This window comes from Copadichromis virginalis, linkage group LG7 (genome assembly GCF_057382275.1).
Source record: "Copadichromis virginalis isolate Kocher_CV1m ecotype Utaka linkage group LG7, C_Virginalis_male_GT1.1, whole genome shotgun sequence".
Lineage (NCBI taxonomy): Eukaryota > Metazoa > Chordata > Actinopteri > Cichliformes > Cichlidae > Copadichromis > Copadichromis virginalis.
In genome coordinates, this window is record NC_140624.1 from 46,422,479 (window position 1) to 46,442,844 (window position 20,366).

Consider the following 20,366-nt stretch of genomic DNA (forward strand, 5'->3'; position numbering starts at 1 on the left):
ATATAAATCGAATCCATTATTATTATTATTATTATATTAATTATATAGGACATAATCACATTTATATATAGCTATATTACAGCTATATTTTAGTTATAGGACATAGTTTACGGTTACTTTTATATAGCGCTTTTCCGCATTAACTGAGCATCTAAAGCACTTTTTATAACAAGCCACATTATCCCATAGACACGAACATGCACAATCGCACACGTATTATATAAACACACAGAATGTTAAAGATAAAACAGGAATGAGCGCTGCCTGTGTTTACAAAATATGATACAGTGCTGAAACTGCTGACTCTTTACTTTTAGCTTTCAGTTCCTTCTTTAAAAACCAAAATAAAACGAAACCCTTTTGACCCTAATCCTTTTTCATTTTAGAATGTGTTTATAAATGTATGCTAGTAATATAACTATGTATGTTGTGCATCTGTGTGATAGAAAATTGCACCGTATTCTTGGTCAGTCTTTGGTGAAAACACTTTCCTGAGTGCTGCAGTGTGAGAGACTAAAAACAGAGAGGGAACACGTTGGCCTCGGAAAGATCCCAAAACACACACACACGAGAAAAGCTAAATGGTAAGAAGTATTTCCCGTGTCTGAAGAACGTCATCCTTTCTTGACGCCAACCACACGCAGAAGTCCATCCCTCTCCCTGCTCTGTCAGTTGCTTTACTTATTTCTCTGTCATTCTCATACTCACAGACACACACTGAGCTAAAGATAGTCATAGCTATGGTTTAGTTAGCCTCAAGGCCTGCAGTCAAACATCTGGAAAACAGCTGGTAGCTGAATTAAGGACTACTGCCTGGGCAATGGTGGCTTTTATTGTTCTGCAGTCCAAATCTGTTCCCTCTATAATTACACTGCAGTGCTAATGAAGGTGTGAGGATTTATGGCATTGTGAATAAGCAGCTTGTCAAGACACCACAAATCCTGTGAATGCTTCAAGCAAACTTGAGACCTGTAAGCCTTGATGACTTCTTATGGTTGCATCATCTTTGCCAAACAAATGAAGTGCATGAACATAACTCCTTTCAGCAGTAAGTAAACCCAGGAAGTGAGTGGTGTGTGGGCCCTAGTATTTTTAACTTCTGCACCTGCTCCCTGTTGTGCCGACAGACCGAGCCTGGGACTTACTGCTTTCTCAGACACGTTCATAACATTCATTCATGTATACTTTGGCACTCTTGCAGCAAGGAAAAAAGGTGAGTGAGAAAGAGAGGTGAGATTATTGCACTAATATTTGTTCCACTGTCTTTTGGGTGGGGGTGGGGGGGGGGGATTTCCCCATATTTTCTAGCTCGGAAGATGTAAAAGCCAATCAGAAAATAGCATCTGCTGAATAAGCGTATCTGCTTTGCACACTGCAGTATTTGTACACTGGAGCAGCTTCTTTAACACCTGATTCTGCAGAACGGATTCAAGAACAAGAGGTAGTGTTTTGGGACAAACGAGCACACTGCCACACCTCTGAACAATGTATTGTGCCCTTGACAGTTTTTTTACATGGAAATGCAAGGGAATCTAACTAAGGTATACCAAACTCCACAAAACACAAACAGGGGATATTCTGCCATTTATAGCCAATTGGCAAAGTGACCATACATAGCATTATTTGAGACAGATTTTACAGAAATTTTACAGACGTGAGCATCAGAATGGAGAAGAAAGAAAACTTTGAATGTGGTTGCTGGTGGACTGAGTATTTCAGAAACTGCTGGGACTTTCCTGCACAACCATCTCTAGAGCTTACAGAGAATGGTTGGAACAAGAGAAAATGTCCAGTTAGCAGCAGCTCTCTGGGTGAAAAATGTCTTGTTAACACCACAGGTCGAAGGAGAATAGCCAAACTACTTCAACATCCATCCCTACGTGACCACAATGATGGTGCCTTCCAGCAGATTAACAAACCATGTCATGATGTTCAGATCATCTCAAATTGTTTTCTTGACATCAAAACGAGTTTTCTGCACTCAAATGACCTCCACAGTCTCCACATGTCAATACAAAAGAGCACCTTTGGCATGTTGTGAAATTAGAGAATTGCATCATGTATCACCTAACAAATCTGCATCAAGCCCGTGATGCTGCGTGATGCCTTCATTTCAATGTGGACCAAAATCTCATAGGAATTTTTCCAGCACCTTCTTGAATATATGCTGTGAAGAATAAAGGCAGTTCTGAAGGCAAAAGTGGGTCCAACCCAGAACTAGCAAGGTGTAACTAATAAAGTGGCCAGTTAGTGTATATATTAAGAAAAAACTCAAAGTACATATAAAAATTACACAATTAAAACTCCTCATCCTCTGGCTGCATGCCTCTGCAAGCATGGATACTAGCACACCCAAACACAAAGCAGTGGATTTTTTGGAGCAGACACTAATGATCCTAATGAATCAATGCTCTGTGTGCCGGTTGTTTTGATGCCTATCCTTTTGTTTTCTGTCTTGGCAGTCGTGCTATGTGTTGCTGATCACATGGCCTTTAGAACCCGCTTGACTCATCTTCTGACTTAGACACTTGTTTTGTGAGGTTACTCAACCTGACACTTCCATCAGACAGTTATCCCAGTAGCTCAGCTAACAATCATGACCAACTGTAACCAATGACTTCCTGTATGTACAGTAGGCATTCGTGCTCAGGTATCAAGGTAGGAAATTTTGAATGGAACTAGATGATAATATATGAGATGAGCTCCTATCAAACATTTATCCCCACAAGCTCTATCTTATCTTGCATGCAAAAAGAGAAACAGCCCGATTCCACTAACACTGCTCATCCTTCTTTATGTGCATCAGTATGTTTGATAGAACAGATGCAACGTCCGTCTGTTACGTTGCTGAAGAAGACATTAGTTCAACACAGAGAGGGGTCACAGGCAACATGTACCAGTGATTACAATTGAAAATGTATACTTTACAGCGTGCAGATGTACACGCACACACACACACACACACACACACACACACACACACACACACTTTTAAGATGTGGAGATGTGACAGTAAAGGAAATATCTGTCTAAACTAATATCAATAAGCATGTGTGCTTAAATGCTAACAGATGGTGGAAGAACATTTCATCTCCGCAGACATTACCATGTTTTCTACGTCCTATCTGACAGGGGAGTAACATGGTAAGATCCTCTGGACAATTATAACATCTCTACAAACGTGATATCATTTTGTACAACTTCTAATCTACTTATTAGTGCTCTTTAACATAAAATTTCTTTCTTTTTTTTTTGGTCACCAAAATGATTTTTGTCCTAATAGTGAAACCCCACTCCCAAACAAATCCAAATTTGAAGGCTTGAGTGGTGGGGTGGGGGAGTGAATCACTCCACCATTCCCAAATTATCATTAAAATGGTTACATTTAAGCAACAAAAACTCACACAAAAATATGGTTTGAGTTGCCATTTCTTTAAAGCTTTATCGTCTCTGTTACCATAATAAAGCATGGCCACTGAAGAATCTAGACAACATGCTACAGACACAAAATATACTTCCTCTTGATATACGTTAGTTATAAAGTCGTCCCTGATGTCCATAAAAAGAGTCAAATAAATCGATATTTTTTGTGACCATTTAATTTTTATTTTTATTTTTTTGCAATGAGGCCAGGCTGGTTTGGCAGGGCATTACAGTTCCACTTTGGCAGAGAACAATTTGCTTCACTTCAAGCCAACTGCATACTTAATCAGTGTTCAGCAAAGGATAAAGTACCGTATGACACTATAGATTAGGAGCAAAGTGTAACCACAGCACAGACATTGTTGCGTCACTGTAAAATCCTTTCTGTTCTTCCGCAACTAGTCCCCCTTCGACATTCCCTGTGCTTTTCAGCACGCTGAGCCCCTCTCAAGTTAATCTTGTCTAAATTATCTCTAACTGTCGACACTTTTACAATTCTTCGCGTCGTTGTTGATGTTTTGCCGTTATTTACTTAAACAGCTGCAGTAGACTTTTTGAATGCTGCAGGCTATTCCGTTCGTGCAGCATTAAACCCGGAGCTGCTTGTGGCCTGAAAGTTGTAGACCTGACACAAGTCAAAGCGTGTTTAGCTTCAAACTTGCTTTTTTGAAACACGTGGACATGACAGTATGTCAAGAGTTCATGTTTTTCAATCAAAAACGCCAGAATTGTGAACACTGATGTACAAATACTCACAACAGGTACCCAAAATGATCTTTAAAATATCTATTATTGAATAGCGAGGCCATATGGTTTATGTCGCTTGTGCGATTCTGCCTTATTTTTATCCACAAAGTGTTATTTTTCTTGACTTAATGTTATATTTACTGTTATATTATAGACCTTAAACATGCAAACTTCACAGTAATATCACACCATAGTTAACGCTGCAGTATGTGTGACTGAAAGTGATGTCTGATGACGTGGACTGCTCAGCAACTGTGTTTCAGTGCTATTGCCGTCATTCACCTCCTACATCGTTCCCTCGCTCACCTGGAGACCGCTGGGAGCACTGTGAGAATCATGTTCTTTGATTTCTCCAGTGCCTTCAACACTATTCTTCCCACGGTCCTGAAGGACAAGTTGGAGAACTCTGGAGTGGACCATCACCTCACTACCTGAATTTTGGACTACCTCACCGACTGACCACAGTATGTGAGAACTCAGGGCTGTGTGTCGGACAGAGTCGTCTGCAGTACGGGGGGCCCCACAGGGAACGGTTCTGGCTCCGTTCCTCTTCACCATCTACACGGCAGACTTCTCCCACAACTCCACCCAGTGTTTTCTGCAGAAGTTCTCTGATGACTCTGCAATAGTCGGCCTCATCACTGATGGGGACGACAAGGAGTACAGAGGACTGACTCAAGACTTTGTGGACTGGTGCCAGCTGAACTACCTACAGATCAACACCAGTAAAACCAAGGAGCTGGTGGTAGACTTCCGCAGGCACAAACATCCTCCACTGCAACCACTGAACATCCAAGGTATGGACAAGCTGTGGACAGCTACAGGTACCTTGGTGTTCATCTGAACAACAAACTGGACTGGACTCATAATTCAGACGCCCTCTACAGGAAAGGTCAGAGCAGGCTGTACCTGCTGCGGAGGTCTTTTGGAGTGGAGGGCCCACTCCTGAAGACCTTCTATGACTCTGTGGTGGCCTCAGCCATCTTTTATGGTGTGGTCTGCTGGGGTGGCAATATCTCTGCTGGGGATAGGAAGAGACTGAACAGGCTGATCCGCAGGGCCATCTCTGTTCTAGGATGCCCTCTGGACCCAGTGAAGGTGGTGAGTGACAGGAGAACGGTGGCTAAGCTTTTATCCCTGTTGGACAACATCTCCCACCCCATGCAGGAGACTCTGACAGCACTGAGCAGCTCCTTCAGTGGCAGGCTGAAGGAGACAGAGACGGAGAGATTTCGCAGGTCTTTCCTCCCCACTGCTGTCAGACTCCACAACAAAGACTTCAACTGATCAAACACATTATTAGTCATACTAATATTATTGTAAAAGTGCTACATCCACAAGCATCTTAGAACCACTAATTAAATCTCCATATGTAACAAATCCCAACAGTCATCATCTGTGTCTATCAAATATTGAGATTCACTGGTAAGAAAAGTGATTAATGTTGCACAAACTAACCATAATACACATAAAGATGTTATTAGCGATTTCAGACAGTCATGTAAAACACCGATCCCAGCATAAACTTTTACTTCAACCGCGCATGTACAGTGGGGCAAAAAAGTATTTAGTCAGCCACCGATTGTGCAAGTTCCCCCACCTAAAATGATGACAGAGGTCAGTAATTTGCACCACAGGTACACTTCAACTGTGAGAGACAGAATGTGAAAAACAAATCCATGAATCCACATGGTAGGATTTGTAAAGAATTTATTCGTAAATCAGGGTGGAAAATAAGTATTTGGTCAATAACAAAAATACAACTCAATACTTTGTAACATAACCTTTGTTGGCAATAACAGAGGTCAAACGTTTACTATAGGTCTTTACCAGGTTTGCACACACAGTAGCTGGTATTTTGGCCCATTCCTCCATGCAGATCTTCTCGAGAGCAGTGATGTTTTGGGGCTGTCGCCGAGCAACACGGACTTTCAACTCCCGCCACAGATTTTCTATGGGGTTGAGGTCTGGGGACTGGCTAGGCCACTCCAGGACTTTCAAATGCTTCTTACGGAGCCACTCCTTTGTTGCCCGGGCGGTGTGTTTTGGATCATTGTCATGTTGGAAGACCCAGCCTCGTTTCATCTTCAAAGTTCTCACTGATGGAAGGAGGTTTTGGCTCAAAATCTCACGATACATGGCCCCATTCATTCTGTCCTTAACACGGATCAGTCGTCCTGTCCCCTTGGCAGAAAAACAGCCCCATAGCATGATGTTTCCACCCCCATGCTTCACAGTAGGTACGGTGTTCTTGGGATGCAACTCAGTATTCTTCTTCCTCCAAACACGACGAGTTGAGTTTATACCAAAAAGTTCTACTTTGGTTTCATCTGACCACATGACATTCTCCCAATCCTCTGCTGTATCATCCATGTGCTCTCTGGCAAACTTCAGACGGGCCTGGACATGCACTGGCTTCAGCAGCGGAACACGTCTGGCACTGCGGGATTTGATTCCCTGCCGTTGTAGTGTGTTACTGATGGTGACCTTTGTTACTTTGGTCCCAGCTCTCTGCAGGTCATTCACCAGGTCCCCCCGTGTGGTTCTGGGATCTTTGCTCACCGTTCTCATGATCATTTTGACCCCACGGGATGAGATCTTGCATGGAGCCCCAGATCGAGGGAGATTATCAGTGGTCTTGTATGTCTTCCATTTTCTGATGATTGCTCCTACAGTTGATTTTTTCACACCAAGCTGCTTGCCTATTGTAGATTCACTCTTCCCAGTCTGGTGCAGGTCTACAATACTTTTCCTGGTGTCCTTCGAAAGCTCTTTGGTCTTGGCCATGGCGGAGTTTGGAGTCTGACTGTTTGAGGCTGTGGACAGGTGTCTTTTATACAGATGATGAGTTCAAACTGGTGCCATTCATACAGGTAACGAGTGGGGGACAGAAAAGCTTCTTACAGAAGACGTTACAGGTCTGTGAGAGCCAGAGATTTTCCTTGTTTGAGGTGACCAAATACTTATTTTCCACCCTGATTTACGAATAAATTATTTACAAATCCTACTATGTGAATTCATGGATTTTTTTTTCACATTCTGTCTCTCACAGTTGAAGTGTACCTCTGGTGCAAATTACTGACCTCTGTCATCATTTTAAGGGGGGGAACTTGCACAATCGGTGGCTGACTAAATACTTTTTTGCCCCACTGTATGTTCCCTAGTGTGTCCAACCAGGCAAGTCTGACAGCAAGAGCCGTGTGTCAGCCTCTGATGACACTTTAGTAAACTAAAAAGGGAGCTACTTCAATAACCTCCAACAAAGCACTGCTCCCACTAAAGATGGAAACAACTAACGTGTTTCATCACTTGAGGCAAAAAACATACAGTTGAGCACAATCAGGCTGTAAATGACGAGATGCTAGCAGCTGGTGACGTGCAACCAAAAAGTAAACAAATGATCCCCCCACCATGACACGAAGAGCAAACAGTGGATGGAAATTATTGATTTGGTTACGTAGTGGAAAAGCAGGGCTTTAAGGAGCTAGTTATAAAACTCGATCGAAGACAAACCAATAGAGGAAGGAAGATACATTTCAGCATTAGTTATTTTTAAACTAAGATGTTACACAGTCATGTTATACTTTTCCTTAAATTTCAAGGAAAGATAACGAGGCTACGTTTGTGTCAACTTTTGACTTACGTTGTGTCACAACTAGAGCACCATAACGCTCCTGCTGCTGCTGGTGGCACCTTTTTCAATCGACTCGCTCTTCAAAGTAGGAAGTGGCTCAGTGCAAAAGGAGGATGGAAAACACCCATTTATTTACACTCATAAATGCTGCTACTTGTGGGCATCCAAAACAAAAACAAACAAAAAAAACCACTGTTCACAAAATTTTTTTCTATGTAGTCAAAAAAATGTATTGCACATTTCCTTTAAATATTGTGATATACTTCTGAAGCTGTATCACCCACTCCTGGGTGCAACATGTTATATCTAACACCAGCGGTCCCCAACCTTTTTTGCGCCATGCACTAGTTTTGTCTGACAATGTTTTCACAGACCGGCCTTTAAGGTGTCATGGACAAATACAACAAAATAAAACCAAGACTGGTACCAAAAAAAAGAAAAAAAAGAAGGTTTATTCATAACACACGGGAAAAGACCCAGGGAAACAGAGTTAACAATAAAAAAAAATAAATAAATAAATAACGATAAAAACCTTAAATTCCTGAAAACCTTAAATTCCACACCCAAGGCTCAACTCTCACGGCCCGGTAGCAAATGACTCACGGGCTGTGGCCCAGAGGGTTGGGACCGCTGTCTTACACAACATGAATTTGCTTTTGACCTTTTTTAACTGGGGTTTTTTTCTGCACACTGAAGAAGTTTTGATCTTGCAACCAATTCTGACTTTTAACTTGTTTCTTAAGGTTGGGTTTAATTTACTCACACCTAAAATCAAATGGCCTATTAAAAAAAAAAAAAAAAAAAAAAAAAAAAGGAGAAGAAGAAACAGGCAGAGTTCTTGTAAGAAGGCAGCACAGACTCTTTGCCTTAACTGCATGCGAACCAATCGTGCTTATGTGAGCAGTCAGCCCTCAAAGACATATGTTTGTGTATGCCAGAAAAGGCTGCTTAACCAGGACATAATTGTGATATATGATTGTTTGATAGCACTTGAAAAGAAAAAAAAAAATCTCAAAAATATGTGTTGATGTTTACTCTAATATGCGACACAATTTGTCCCAGGGAAACTCAGTCAAAACTACATTTCTGCAGTTGGTATCAACTTTAGTGTTTTGCAGTAACAGAGCTTGGGGGAGAACGTAAGCTGATCAGTCAAACTGCAAATATGATATGACATTGCCAAAGGGTGTACTTACCGCCACAGCTATCATTGAGTCGTCTGGTTTCCATTCTGCTTTCTGGTAGAAGCCAAACTGAGCCGCTGCCTTTGCAGACTCGATATAGCTGACTATCAAAACACTGGGCTGTGGGTGGGAAACAGAAATATGGGAAAGAAAGTGAGCTCTGGAGGTCAAAATCATCTGATTTGATATTAAACAAATAACACTGGAGCTACAAAAGAAAACAGCATACCTCTTGTATCAAGTAATTAATATAGAAATATTTAAAAAATGCTTAAAAAAACATGCTGTGTGACAGCTAGTAACTCATCTATCTACGAAAAAATAAAAATGAAATAAATCCCAGGCAGCAGCCCAGTAAACAATGTCAGTGTGATATTATGACAGCAGCTTTATTTCTAGTGTTGGTTGTGATTGACAGAGATAATCTATAAAGATATTTGTCAGCCAATGTGCTGGAAGGGGATTTGTCGGGAATGATTTATTGCCTCAAATGGTGGGTATTTGGCAAAGAAGAAATACAGATTTGATTTCAAATTCTTTTCCAAAAATGGGATGACTATAATACCTCAGTGATGCCAAAAATCTCCTACCTAGTGAGGCCCATGGACTGTGAAAAATCTATTTTTACTGAGAAAACAAAAGCATGTTGAGGCTTCTCTTTCTATCACGCAAAATGGATAAACTACAGGTGTGTTGCGAAGTTCTCATACAGCCATCATGGGCATAGATGTCATGGCAATTACCGGTATGTGGGTTTTCATGACTTTCATGAACTGTTCTTTTTCCAGGGCTGAATGACTGTACAGCATACATCTATAATGACTTTAAAAAAACAAGAACTGGGTGCACAAGGTTCTACAATATCTTTTAAATTGGCAAGACCAAGGCCTATTAAATTCTTTTAGTGATCATGACTACAACTGGTGGTTTTTCTTTGGCAGCATAAAAATGATTTGTTTGATAGCACTCATTGGACTGACCAATACTCAGAACAATGGGGAATTCCAAGGAACTCAGTGATGACCTAACATTTACACAAGTTGACACAAGGAGCCATTGCTAAACAAATACATCTTTCAAAAAAAATGTACAACATAAAAAAACAAACAAAAAAAAACAGTTCAGAGAAATCACTGCAAGCCCAAAGTTAACATGACATTCATGCCTGATATCTGCATGTATACTTATAACCACAACTGTATGCTTGAGGCTACCACCCTTAGTTTACCTCACCTTATTCTCTCTACAGCAAAATAAGAACTAGCCTACAGCTTCAAAAAGAAAACCTGTATGTCCAGCCAATAAATTTTCAAGTTTTAAAACAGCTGCTGAAGAGGAAAAAAAATGTGAAAAGATTTGGTTTCTTAAGATCAAGCATCTGGCACAGTATAATTCAACATTCAACAATAACAGTACAGAGCATCAACAATAATGGAAGCTTGAGACTTGCTACAAAAGTATGACTGCCAATTGATTTTACTGCCAATTGAAGTGGTAATCAAGCTTTTTCATGTGTGGGCTTCACTCTGGTGACCTCTCTTGATTCAGTTAATCCTGTCCTTCCACTTACACAATTAGCACCACAATCATTGAAAACATTTTAAAAGTATGTATGGCATCCCAGAGTGTTAAAGTAAGGCTGTTGAATCAGTTTTCAGTGAGATATAACAAGGATCATTATTACAGTAAAAACAGGACACTGGCTATGGTGAGGTAAAGCAGTAATGTAATTCCAGCTGTGCAACTTTAATGCTGGTATCTACTCACTGTAATGAGACAACGGGCTTAACCATTCCTAACCTATTGTGTCGCTTTCGTAGAATTAAAATTTAATAATGCCAATGATACCTGAACCTGATGGAAACAGAAACCTATCTCCTCATTAGGAAAAGCAAAACTTACTTAAATAGAAGTAGCACACTGACATGTTGGAAGCTCAATAGCTTACTTTTGTCTTTCTACATCAACACACTGGATTTGAAAGGAAACCATCACAGTGAGGTTAGTCTTTACTTTTGGTACTTTCTGTCAGTCACCTGGCAAGACTGAAAACTACTAAGCCAAATTTTTGGTGCCATTTATTTGGTAGAATAATGATTCTATGAAAATGCTGACTTCTCCTTGGGAAAAACCCCTAATTTGCTCATTGCTAATCACAATATTGACAACATTAACAATACCAAAAAAGGATCCAAGTTAAATTGTATGGAAATAAAAGTTTGTGAACTTTTGTTTCCTTATTTTGTTTAAAAATCAAAATTATTTCTTCCTCTGGTAGCCCTGCAGTAGCCTAATGTTAGCCATCTGATAACCCCTAAGCTATACAGAAAAGTTGAAGGACACAATGGACTTAGTAGGGGTGACCAGCACATGTCAAGAGGAAGAAGTTCCTCCAATCGACATTCCTTTTCCTGGATGCCCCACGGATACTTGCAGGCACTCAGAACTCTTAAGAAAGGAGGGGAAACAAAACAAGGTCGCATCCTGTGCAGGTCTCTGGAAATTAACTGTAACCCTGATCCATTGTTGCCACAACTCAATAATATTCAGACTGTGTGCATGTATCACAGACCGTTATAAACAATGTACACAATAGCAGGTTATAAAAATCAATTATATGCTCCCTTTCGATGTCACCATGGCAAAAACGTTCAAATAAACAAGGCCAACAGAGAAGAATTCAAAATACTCTGTATGATGTTGATAAAGATACTGAAGAAGTACTAAAATGGAGGCACACCAAACAATTCATGACCCATTCCGCATTTCTATGGTATTGAAAGCTGAGCTTAGTGGGTAGAGAAGTTCCCTGGAAACAGTGAAAGAGAAACCACATCTACTCTCTGCATTTTTTTTAATTTTAGATTTAAAAAAAAAAGTGTGAAAAACAGGAATTAATATGATGAAGCTGCCACCATGTCCAACATCACCTGAATCCCACATGCAGTGACTCAAAATATATATTGAAATATACGTATTTTTTCTTATGCTGTTAGACTTCTTCAATTAACCCTTGTTTCAACAACTTATCAAGAAAGTCCTTGATGTTTTTATTTGCATTTCTTGGGAAGAAGAGATTGCCAATAAAGCATTCATGTGTTTGACAAGCTACTGACCTACCACTAATTTCTACAGTCTGTCCTTCCAAGTTCCATTTTGAATGTCACATCACTGGCATCACTATCTGTTCAGCCCTGTTTATGTTGTTACCACGCACCTCAAAGTCACTGCTCCCTTGGCTCTATACCAGCAGGTTCAGGAGTCAATTAAGCCAGATGTTTTAGATGTTGCAGTGCTCAGAGTTTGGTGTTTTGTTAAGAAACCAGCTGCAGCACAGCATGTTGGCACTTTTATAAACTTATTGGACCGCACCAATAAGTTTATAAATAGACAGAATTAACATTGACTGATTGGTTTAAGTCACTGTGAAATGTTCCTGTCATGTGACGCATTTGTGGCCATGACATACAAAATAAACACCGCGATTATTGTGCTGAGATAAGTGTTGACATTTATTTTGTAACTGCGCTGCCTAAATTCCTGAAAACTACTGGTAAGCAAAACATGTCATGGCATGTTTTGAACACTATTACAAATGTTTTGTTGACAGTAACTTAACCTTTGACCTGTATGTTGCTGGGTAAAACTGATGAGTAGAGCGGATGTAGCTGTACATGGCTTAGGTGGTAGCGTAGGTGGTCTACCAATCTAAAGGTAGTGGACTGCTCCCTGACTCCTCCAAAGGTACTGACCCCCGCTATGTAGGCATCTGTATGAATGTGTGTAACACTTATAGTAAGAAAGTGTTTTGAATGCTCAACTGAGCAGAAAGGCACTATATAAGTACCAGTCCACCTACCAAAATATACAATTTACTAACATTTGGGCAACTTTAAACTGAACTGCTATAAAGCGTCTATCAGGTGAACACCAATCCACTGTGGTTGAGTTTTGCTGTCAAATTATTGTTTTAACTTAAGTAATGAATGACACATCCACGTGTAATGATGTGTAACGAGTTCACCTGCCGTCTGATATCTGTGTACGTGGAACCCTCTGCCAACACATGAAGGTTAAAAAAAAGAAAGAAGACGTAGTAGTTTGAGTTACTCATATGGGGACACCACAGTTTCTCCCCGTGTTTATTTACGGCACTTAATAAAACATGAAGGGCAGCCGGCCAGGTTATCACCCTCTGCTGCAATGCGTTTGAAATGAAAACGGCACCAGATCACATCTTAGCTAGCGTTTTTTTGTTTTTGTTTTGTCAGCTGATTTCAAGACCGATCAGAGTTTCAACTCACCCGACTAAACCAAACGCTGAGCTGCGTCTCTGACAGCAGAGCGAAGTAAAAGCGCTGGGAGCTGGGCTGGATGTAGAAGGGCTCTTCTTCGCTCCTCAGCGGACAAAGCAGCCTCCGTGGCCAGCCGGTTAGAAAATACATGACGGCAAACTCACTCCGCCTCGGCGCAGCAGTGCCAAATAGTTTGTGGCCCCCTGTTCCTCCTTAAGTGCAATATTTAATCCAGGTGACTCATGAGCGGCTCCGGAAATACAAAAAAAATTATAAGGTATATACAAGCCAGTGTTGACACCGGTTAAGGGTACCATACAGCTTCCAAACAGCCGAGTGAGGCTACACAGCTAGCCCGGGCTAGCGCTGGCTTTTCAACTTAAAGCTAATGAGAAGTCCAAGTGTAACCGAAAACAACAGCGCGCAAACCCGCAGCGTCACCATACGGCCCCAAACGGCGGGTTCAGACTCAAGAGCGGACCGATTAACTTCCACACCCGGTGCCGTGTGGGTTCTAGCGAAGTGTGGATCTGCGGTGTTTAGTAACAGCAAAGCGTCCAGTTTTCACTCCTCTGTGCCTCACCGTCGCCATCTTTCCAAGAGTCTGTCTGACCAAAAGCTGATTGGCTGCAATAGTGGAAGTTTGCGTCCTGTTGACATCTGACGTCACCGCTCCGTTGTGCGAATCCAGATGGCGGTGTCGGCAGCTTGGCTCGATGCTGCCACCTGGTGGTGAAAATGGAAATGCCTGGGAAAAACAATTTCATAGGGGTGTGACTTAACTGCAGTCTATCTGACATCTTTTAATTGTAATACATTCTTTTTCTTCTACTTTTAATTCTTCTTTTCATTATTATTATTTGCAACCATTGCACTGAATCCTGCAACCATAATCCACATTAGATTTGCTATGTTCTTTTTAAATCAACATATATCAACACAAGCTTTTAACCTAATTATTTAGAGCCTGTGCATCAGTTTTATCTCTTATATCCAGCTCATAAATCCATCCATGAAATGGCGCGCTATTTAGCAGAATAAAAGTATTATTGAAATAACATGGAATTTTAATCATGTTAGTGTATCATTCTTCCCATAATAATAAAATAAAATAAAGTTTGTGGAACAGGACTATGCTGAAGCACTCAGTGAGTGTTGATGGACAAGTAGAGAGAAGGTCAGGAGGAGTTGCACTGGGTCTTTGTGGAGCCAGAGAAAGGGTAGGTTTACAAGATGGATATATGACCTGCTGTGTTGTATGGTTTGGAGATCACAGTGTCAACATAAAGACGGGAGACTGATCTGGAGGTGGCAGAGCTGAAGATAATGAGATTACCACTGGGAGTCCACCAAGATTAGAAATGAGTATATCAGAGAAATAGCTCAGGCTGAGTGGTTTGAAAAATAAGTCAAGAGAGGCAAGGCTGAGATGGTTTGGAGCGAAGAATAGCAGATATACGGGACAAAGGATGGAGCTGCCAGGCAGGAGGAAAACAGGAAGACCACAGAGAAGATTCATTCATGTAGTAAAGGAGGATGTGCAGTTGTTGTGACAGAGGAGGATGCTAGAGAGATGCAGGGAAGCAGCTAGATGTTGTCAGCGGCTAAAGAAGGAAAAGAAGCAGTGTTTGTGAGTTTTCCTCCCCATAAACATTTACTGTTTATATATATATATCACTAACGCCACAGATATAAGACATGTATTTAATTTTTTTTTTTTACTTTATTTATTTATTTATTTACATTTTATTAGACTAGGTGCTTTTTAAAAGTAAATAAATACAACTAACGCGTCAGTAGGTGGCGGTAAAACTCTTATAAGTTCCGCAAACCGCCAAAAAAGTGAAGAGAAGAAGAAGCAAAGGAAGAAGCATGGCTGCAGATATGAGATTACCGACCATTAGAAAAACCGTGTCGCTATCAGCGTCTGCTTTTGACCGAAAAGATCTGGTCGTACCGGGGGATGTTATTACTTCAGACACTGGGTTCATGAGGTAGGTGTTGGTTTTATTTGAGTTATTATGGGAAATCAACCAAACACAGGAGTGTGCTGCTGTTCGGGTCTGTTTCAGGTATCTGGCTTGTAAAGGTAAATAAATAAAAGCTCCAGATGACAGCCAGTGCCATACTGAATTAGCAGGTGAGCATAAAGTCAGCCGGTCTCATTTGCAACCTTCTACACTGATACACAGTAAGTAAGGATAAGGACTCTAATCGGATAAACTGCCGCATTGTGTTGTGTGACCTCTGAATGCTGCACTTTACCCTTGTTTCTTTTTCTTTTTTTTTTTTGGCTGTTCTCTTCAGAACTAATGTTTGATACCGTCTGTCCGCAGGGGTCATGGCACCTACGTTGATGACGACAAGTTGACAGCTTCAGTCGCAGGAGAGGTGCAGAGGGTGGACAAACTCATCTGTGTCAGGCCACTTAAGACCAGGTGAGTGATTGAACTCTTAAACGGTCAAAGACTTAGATAGGCCTGTCATCTATATACTCATTCTTACATTGTAAAGTGTGCTTTGATTGCAGGTTTAATGGTGAGGTTGGAGATGTTGTGGTTGGCAGAATTACAGAGGTAATTCCTAGTATTTGTTCTCATATACAACCACTTTAGTTATAAGAAAAGACAGTGATTGCAGAAACTTGTTTTCATTTTGGGTTTTTTTTTTTAATTTTCTTCTTCTTTAAAATGTATAGGTGCAGCAGAAAAGATGGAAGGTGCAGACAAACTCCCGACTGGACTCTGTCCTCTTGTTATCTTCTGTAAACCTGCCAGGAGGAGAGTTGGTGAGATGGTAGAAAGTGTGATTCACTGGGAGAAGACAGCTTTGGCTGACGTATTAAAATTAATATTTGATCATCTCCTTTCTTTCTTTCTGTCTTTCTGTCTTTCTTTCTGTCTTACTTACTTAGAGGAGAAGATCAGCAGAAGATGAGCTGACCATGAGAGAATATCTTCAGGAGGGAGATCTCATCAGTGTAAGTCAGACTTCTCTATTATAATTTCTCACTGGCTTTCCAGTGATTTTATTCCCGGTTACATAATCTGTGTTGAACCTTTCTTGTGGTTTCAGGCAGAGGTGCAGTCTGTCTTCTCGGATGGAGCTCTTTCACTTCACACCCGTAGTTTAAAGTATGGAAAAGTAAGTTATTCCAGTGTACACAAAGATATGTGAAAAGGTAAAGGGCAAGTTTATTTATATAGCACATTACAAATGACCAGAGTTGATCAAAGTACTTCACAAGTAAGATGTCAGGGTTTTTTTAAAGGCCGGAAAGTAGAAACTGAGCAAAGAAAAGTAAAAAGATCTATTATGGCAGATCTATTATGAAATAGAAACACATTCAAGAGACTCAGGGCAACAACTGAAAAGCTCTATGACCCCTATTTTTTTTTTTTTTTTTTTTTTTTTTTTTTTGATTAGCAGACCTCAGAGCTCCGAAAGGAGTGTGGACATTAATAAGAGCAGACAAATACGGGGGGGCAGGCCAACCTATTTAGTATCCTAAAAACAATCAATAAAATATTCAAATTAACCCTAAAACTGACAGGATGCCAGTGAAGTCAAGCTAAAACTGGAGTAACTGTGTTAGTTCAATAATAAGAGTAACGATCGTTATTTTTATTTTCATTTAAACTAACACCCTGTCTCTGCTTCCTCTGACTATCAGTTGGGTCAAGGAGTACTGGTCCAGCTTTCCCCTTCTCTGATCAAGAGGCAGAAAACGCATTTCCACAACCTGCCGTGTGGCGCATCCATTATCCTGGGGAATAATGGCTTTGTGTGGTTGTATCCCACACCGGGCCAACAAGAGGAGGAAGCTGGGGGTTTCTACACCAGCCTTGAGGTAGGACACCACAAAAAACTGTATTCCATATTTTTATTACTGATCAATGGGCATATGAATTTGGAAAACAATTTCTTGTTGTTTTAGGAAATGTAGGAATTTCAAATTGATACAATCGGTGCATTCACTAAAAATGTTGGTTGACTTCAAATCTCAGTGGAATTGACCTCAAGGTCAAAGGTCAAGTTCTCTGAAAGGTTTGTCTACTCAGAAGCTGAGGGGTAGCACTGGTGGTTGCCCACATTTTTCCTTCTGCTTTCCCAAGTTTGGAAAAGTAATGGATACTAATTTAATGTTTGAGTATTGATTTAAGTACATTTACATCAAGATTGAAAGAACTATGTGTCAGTTTTCTCTGCACACAAATCGCAATAGTAGTTTTCAGCTTGGCTGCTAAAAGTTCACTGAGAGTATTGAGCTGTTCTTGTCTATCAGTAGGAGGATTCAACACACAGCCATGCTTATAAAGAAAGTAACAAGAGACAGAAAAGCAAAAATGTATCAAAATATAGTTAATATATTGTATGTTATATATCAAAAGGTAGTAAATTTAAAAATGTAATTTAAAATAAAGGTGTGCACTGAAAAACTAAGTAGAGAAAACATGTAGAGAACCTAAGCATTCAGCACAAGGAACATTTTTTATTTTTTTCTAAATGGAAAGGCCTGGTTGTAGTTTGCAAAATCAGTGAGAGTTCTGGAACAAATTTTTATGGACTGATGAACTAAAACTTGGAAAGAGGCTCGGGCATGCATGGCTGTCAATGGAACGGGAACGCTGCCATCCATTAATGATTTTTACTGCTCACACAAGTAGTGTTTTGTGTGCTTAGCTTCAACCAAATGCACAAACTTTCATCATTCAACCTAAAGGCAAGGCCAGAGCAACCAACTATTCCATCAAGTTGGGGCATCCTTGACTGTTTGAGTCAATCACCTTTGTGTGCCACACTCGGCTTGGTAAAAAAGCACCTTCAGCAACACGGGCTGAAGGCAGCTTCAGTCTGAAGGAGCATTAGAAAGACGTTTAAAAAAAAATGTTTGCAAGTTGAAGACTTGCAAGAGTATGTAATGATGCTCCGGATGCTTGTGGTTTACACCGTACACACAGAGCTTATTCGTTTGTGCATCTCTCATCTCTGGTTCCTCAGCCTGTCAGCCTGTCGGATCGAGAGGTCATTTCACGGTTGAGAAACTGCCTGCTGGCTTTGGCTGCGCACAAAGTCCTCCTGTATGACACCAGTGTTCTCTACTGCTACGAATCATCACTTCAGCACCAGGTAAGAATCACTCCAGTAAAAACCAGCCTTTGAAACTAAATTATTGACATTACTACAATTTACAGTCATTTTTTTGTTATAATGACACCTGTTGTTTCATGTTTGTAAACAATATGATTACAAAACTATTGCAACACCAGAAAACCCCCAATTCTTTTCTGTGTCATATTGTGCCATCTAGTGGTCATACTGTAATTCTCCAGCTCCTGGGCACCACTAGTGGAAAAAATACTGTGCAGTTCTCAACTTTGACTCGGCTGTTTTTGCAGTGTGGAACAGTCACGGTTGATTTCATTGCCCTTTGGGGTGGGGAACAAATGACTTAATCGCCCATGCGTCTCGCAAACACTACTCTTGCAATGATATCAGCATATCCACTATGTGGCACATTTTTCTTCTGTATTATATTTACAATCGAGCCAACCCATATAAAGTGTTACTGTGCACTCGCGCTCAAGCTGCAACTCGATAAAAACACTTTCTGTTACCATAAACACAGACTGAAAACATGTACATCCATGGGTGTATGTGGTTATGCTTTTGATTTATGTTGTCTCTGTAGGTGAAGGACATCTTAAAACCAGAGGTGATGGAGGAGATTGTAATGTTGACACAACAGAAGCTCTTGGAACAGGAGGGTTAAAGAGCCCAAAGCCTTGTCACAAGTCAAAATCACATCAGGCCAGCTGTGGACCCGACCACTGATCTGAAAGCTGAATTAGCTTTATTTTCTTAGAGATATAATTAAATTGTCAAAGTCCAACGTGTTTTATTAAAGGAAACCAGTATTATTGTTGGGTTGTTTTTAATAGCAAACGCAAGCGAAGTGTAACTCGTTCAATGTGTGCAGCATTCCAGCTATTCTAAAGTTTTACAAAATAATAGTCAATCTTTTTTTTTTTTTTTTTTTTTTTTCATGTGAGATATATACTGTATACAATAAATTTTGTGATTTCTATAAATTTTCACTGCATCTCAGTGTGGTCTGTCTGTGAACAAGGAAAAAACGTATCTGGGAATCTTTATTGTTTGGGCTCTAGTTCTTACAGGATTTTTTTTTTTTTTTTTTTAAATTTAAATATCAATATTGGGCAATTTTAAAAATCTGACATAGTAGCCAATATTTTTTTGTCTTCTTTCAGATAGATGAAAAAGATTTCTTGAAATTTTCCGTGTAGTTACTAATGACCCTTTACTAAGATTATGTGACAGTGCTGTTTAAAATGATATTTTTGTATCGTTGCAACAAGTTACACATTATTTATTTACACTCTTTAAAAGTTTTGTTGGATCAGCTGGTTGTTCTGTTTGTGGTGTGCCAAACACATGTTGACAATAGGAAAGTTTCAGAGTTGTGGAGCTCTTTCAGTCATGTTAAGGTTAATTTATTAGACATTAATCTGATATATTGGTTAAGCTGATAAGAACAAACTTCTCACGTCAGCAGTAAAAGTTACGTATAATCACCATTTTAGTGGTTTTAATGGTGTCTGGAAATTGGTAGTTTTTAGTTATTATTTTAGGTTTGAGGGTATTCTTGCATAATCCATCCACTTTAAACGGCTCAATAATGGTGAAATGGGACTTTTCTTGAATAGATTGCTCCATAACCTCCTTTTCTTCTGTTTTACACATCCTTTGGTGGATTTGCTAATGTGCTAGGGGTCACTAGCTTGTAAAAATGTTTGAGCAGCTGGAACTCTATGATAAAATTCAGAAGTCATAGTTGACTCAGTAACTGCCCAAAGTGCCCAGTCACTGAGACAGTGGAAAAGCTAAAGCAAACCCAAACCATAATGTTTCCACCACCATGATTCACAGTATGAGTATGGCTTTGGTATTTGCCACTTCACTGGTACTGTAAACTGTAGGTTTTTTTGTTTTTTTTTTTAACTTTCTTTTTATTGTTTTTCTTTAAACACTATACAACAAAACAACAACAACAAAAAGATA

The 20,366-nt window shown here is 40.1% G+C and overlaps 2 protein-coding genes across 3 annotated transcripts in view; one reads left to right on the forward strand and one right to left on the reverse strand.

The window, feature by feature from the left end:
- Positions 1-13,919, reverse strand: part of ric1 (RIC1 homolog, RAB6A GEF complex partner 1) — a 45,354-nt gene extending 31,435 nt beyond the window's left edge. For both annotated transcript variants that reach the window (XM_085463757.1, XM_085463756.1), the window contains exons 1-2: positions 13,293-13,919; positions 9,001-9,108 (exon numbers count right to left, since the gene is read on the reverse strand). In XM_085463757.1, coding sequence (XP_085319883.1) covers positions 9,001-9,108; positions 13,293-13,433 — 249 coding nt within the window. In that variant the 5' untranslated portion in view covers positions 13,434-13,919. The remainder of the gene's footprint in view (positions 1-9,000; positions 9,109-13,292) is intronic.
- A 1,218-nt stretch (positions 13,920-15,137) lies between these two features.
- On the forward strand, positions 15,138-19,381 carry exosc2 (exosome component 2). Its single transcript, XM_085463759.1, has 9 exons — positions 15,138-15,277; positions 15,620-15,721; positions 15,814-15,859; positions 15,982-16,071; positions 16,198-16,263; positions 16,359-16,427; positions 16,957-17,133; positions 18,285-18,413; positions 18,976-19,381. The coding sequence occupies exons 1-9, from the start codon at positions 15,156-15,158 to the stop codon at positions 19,054-19,056; spliced, it is 882 nt and encodes a 293-aa protein (XP_085319885.1). The 5' UTR covers positions 15,138-15,155; the 3' UTR covers positions 19,057-19,381.
- The last annotated feature ends 985 nt before the right edge of the window (positions 19,382-20,366 follow it).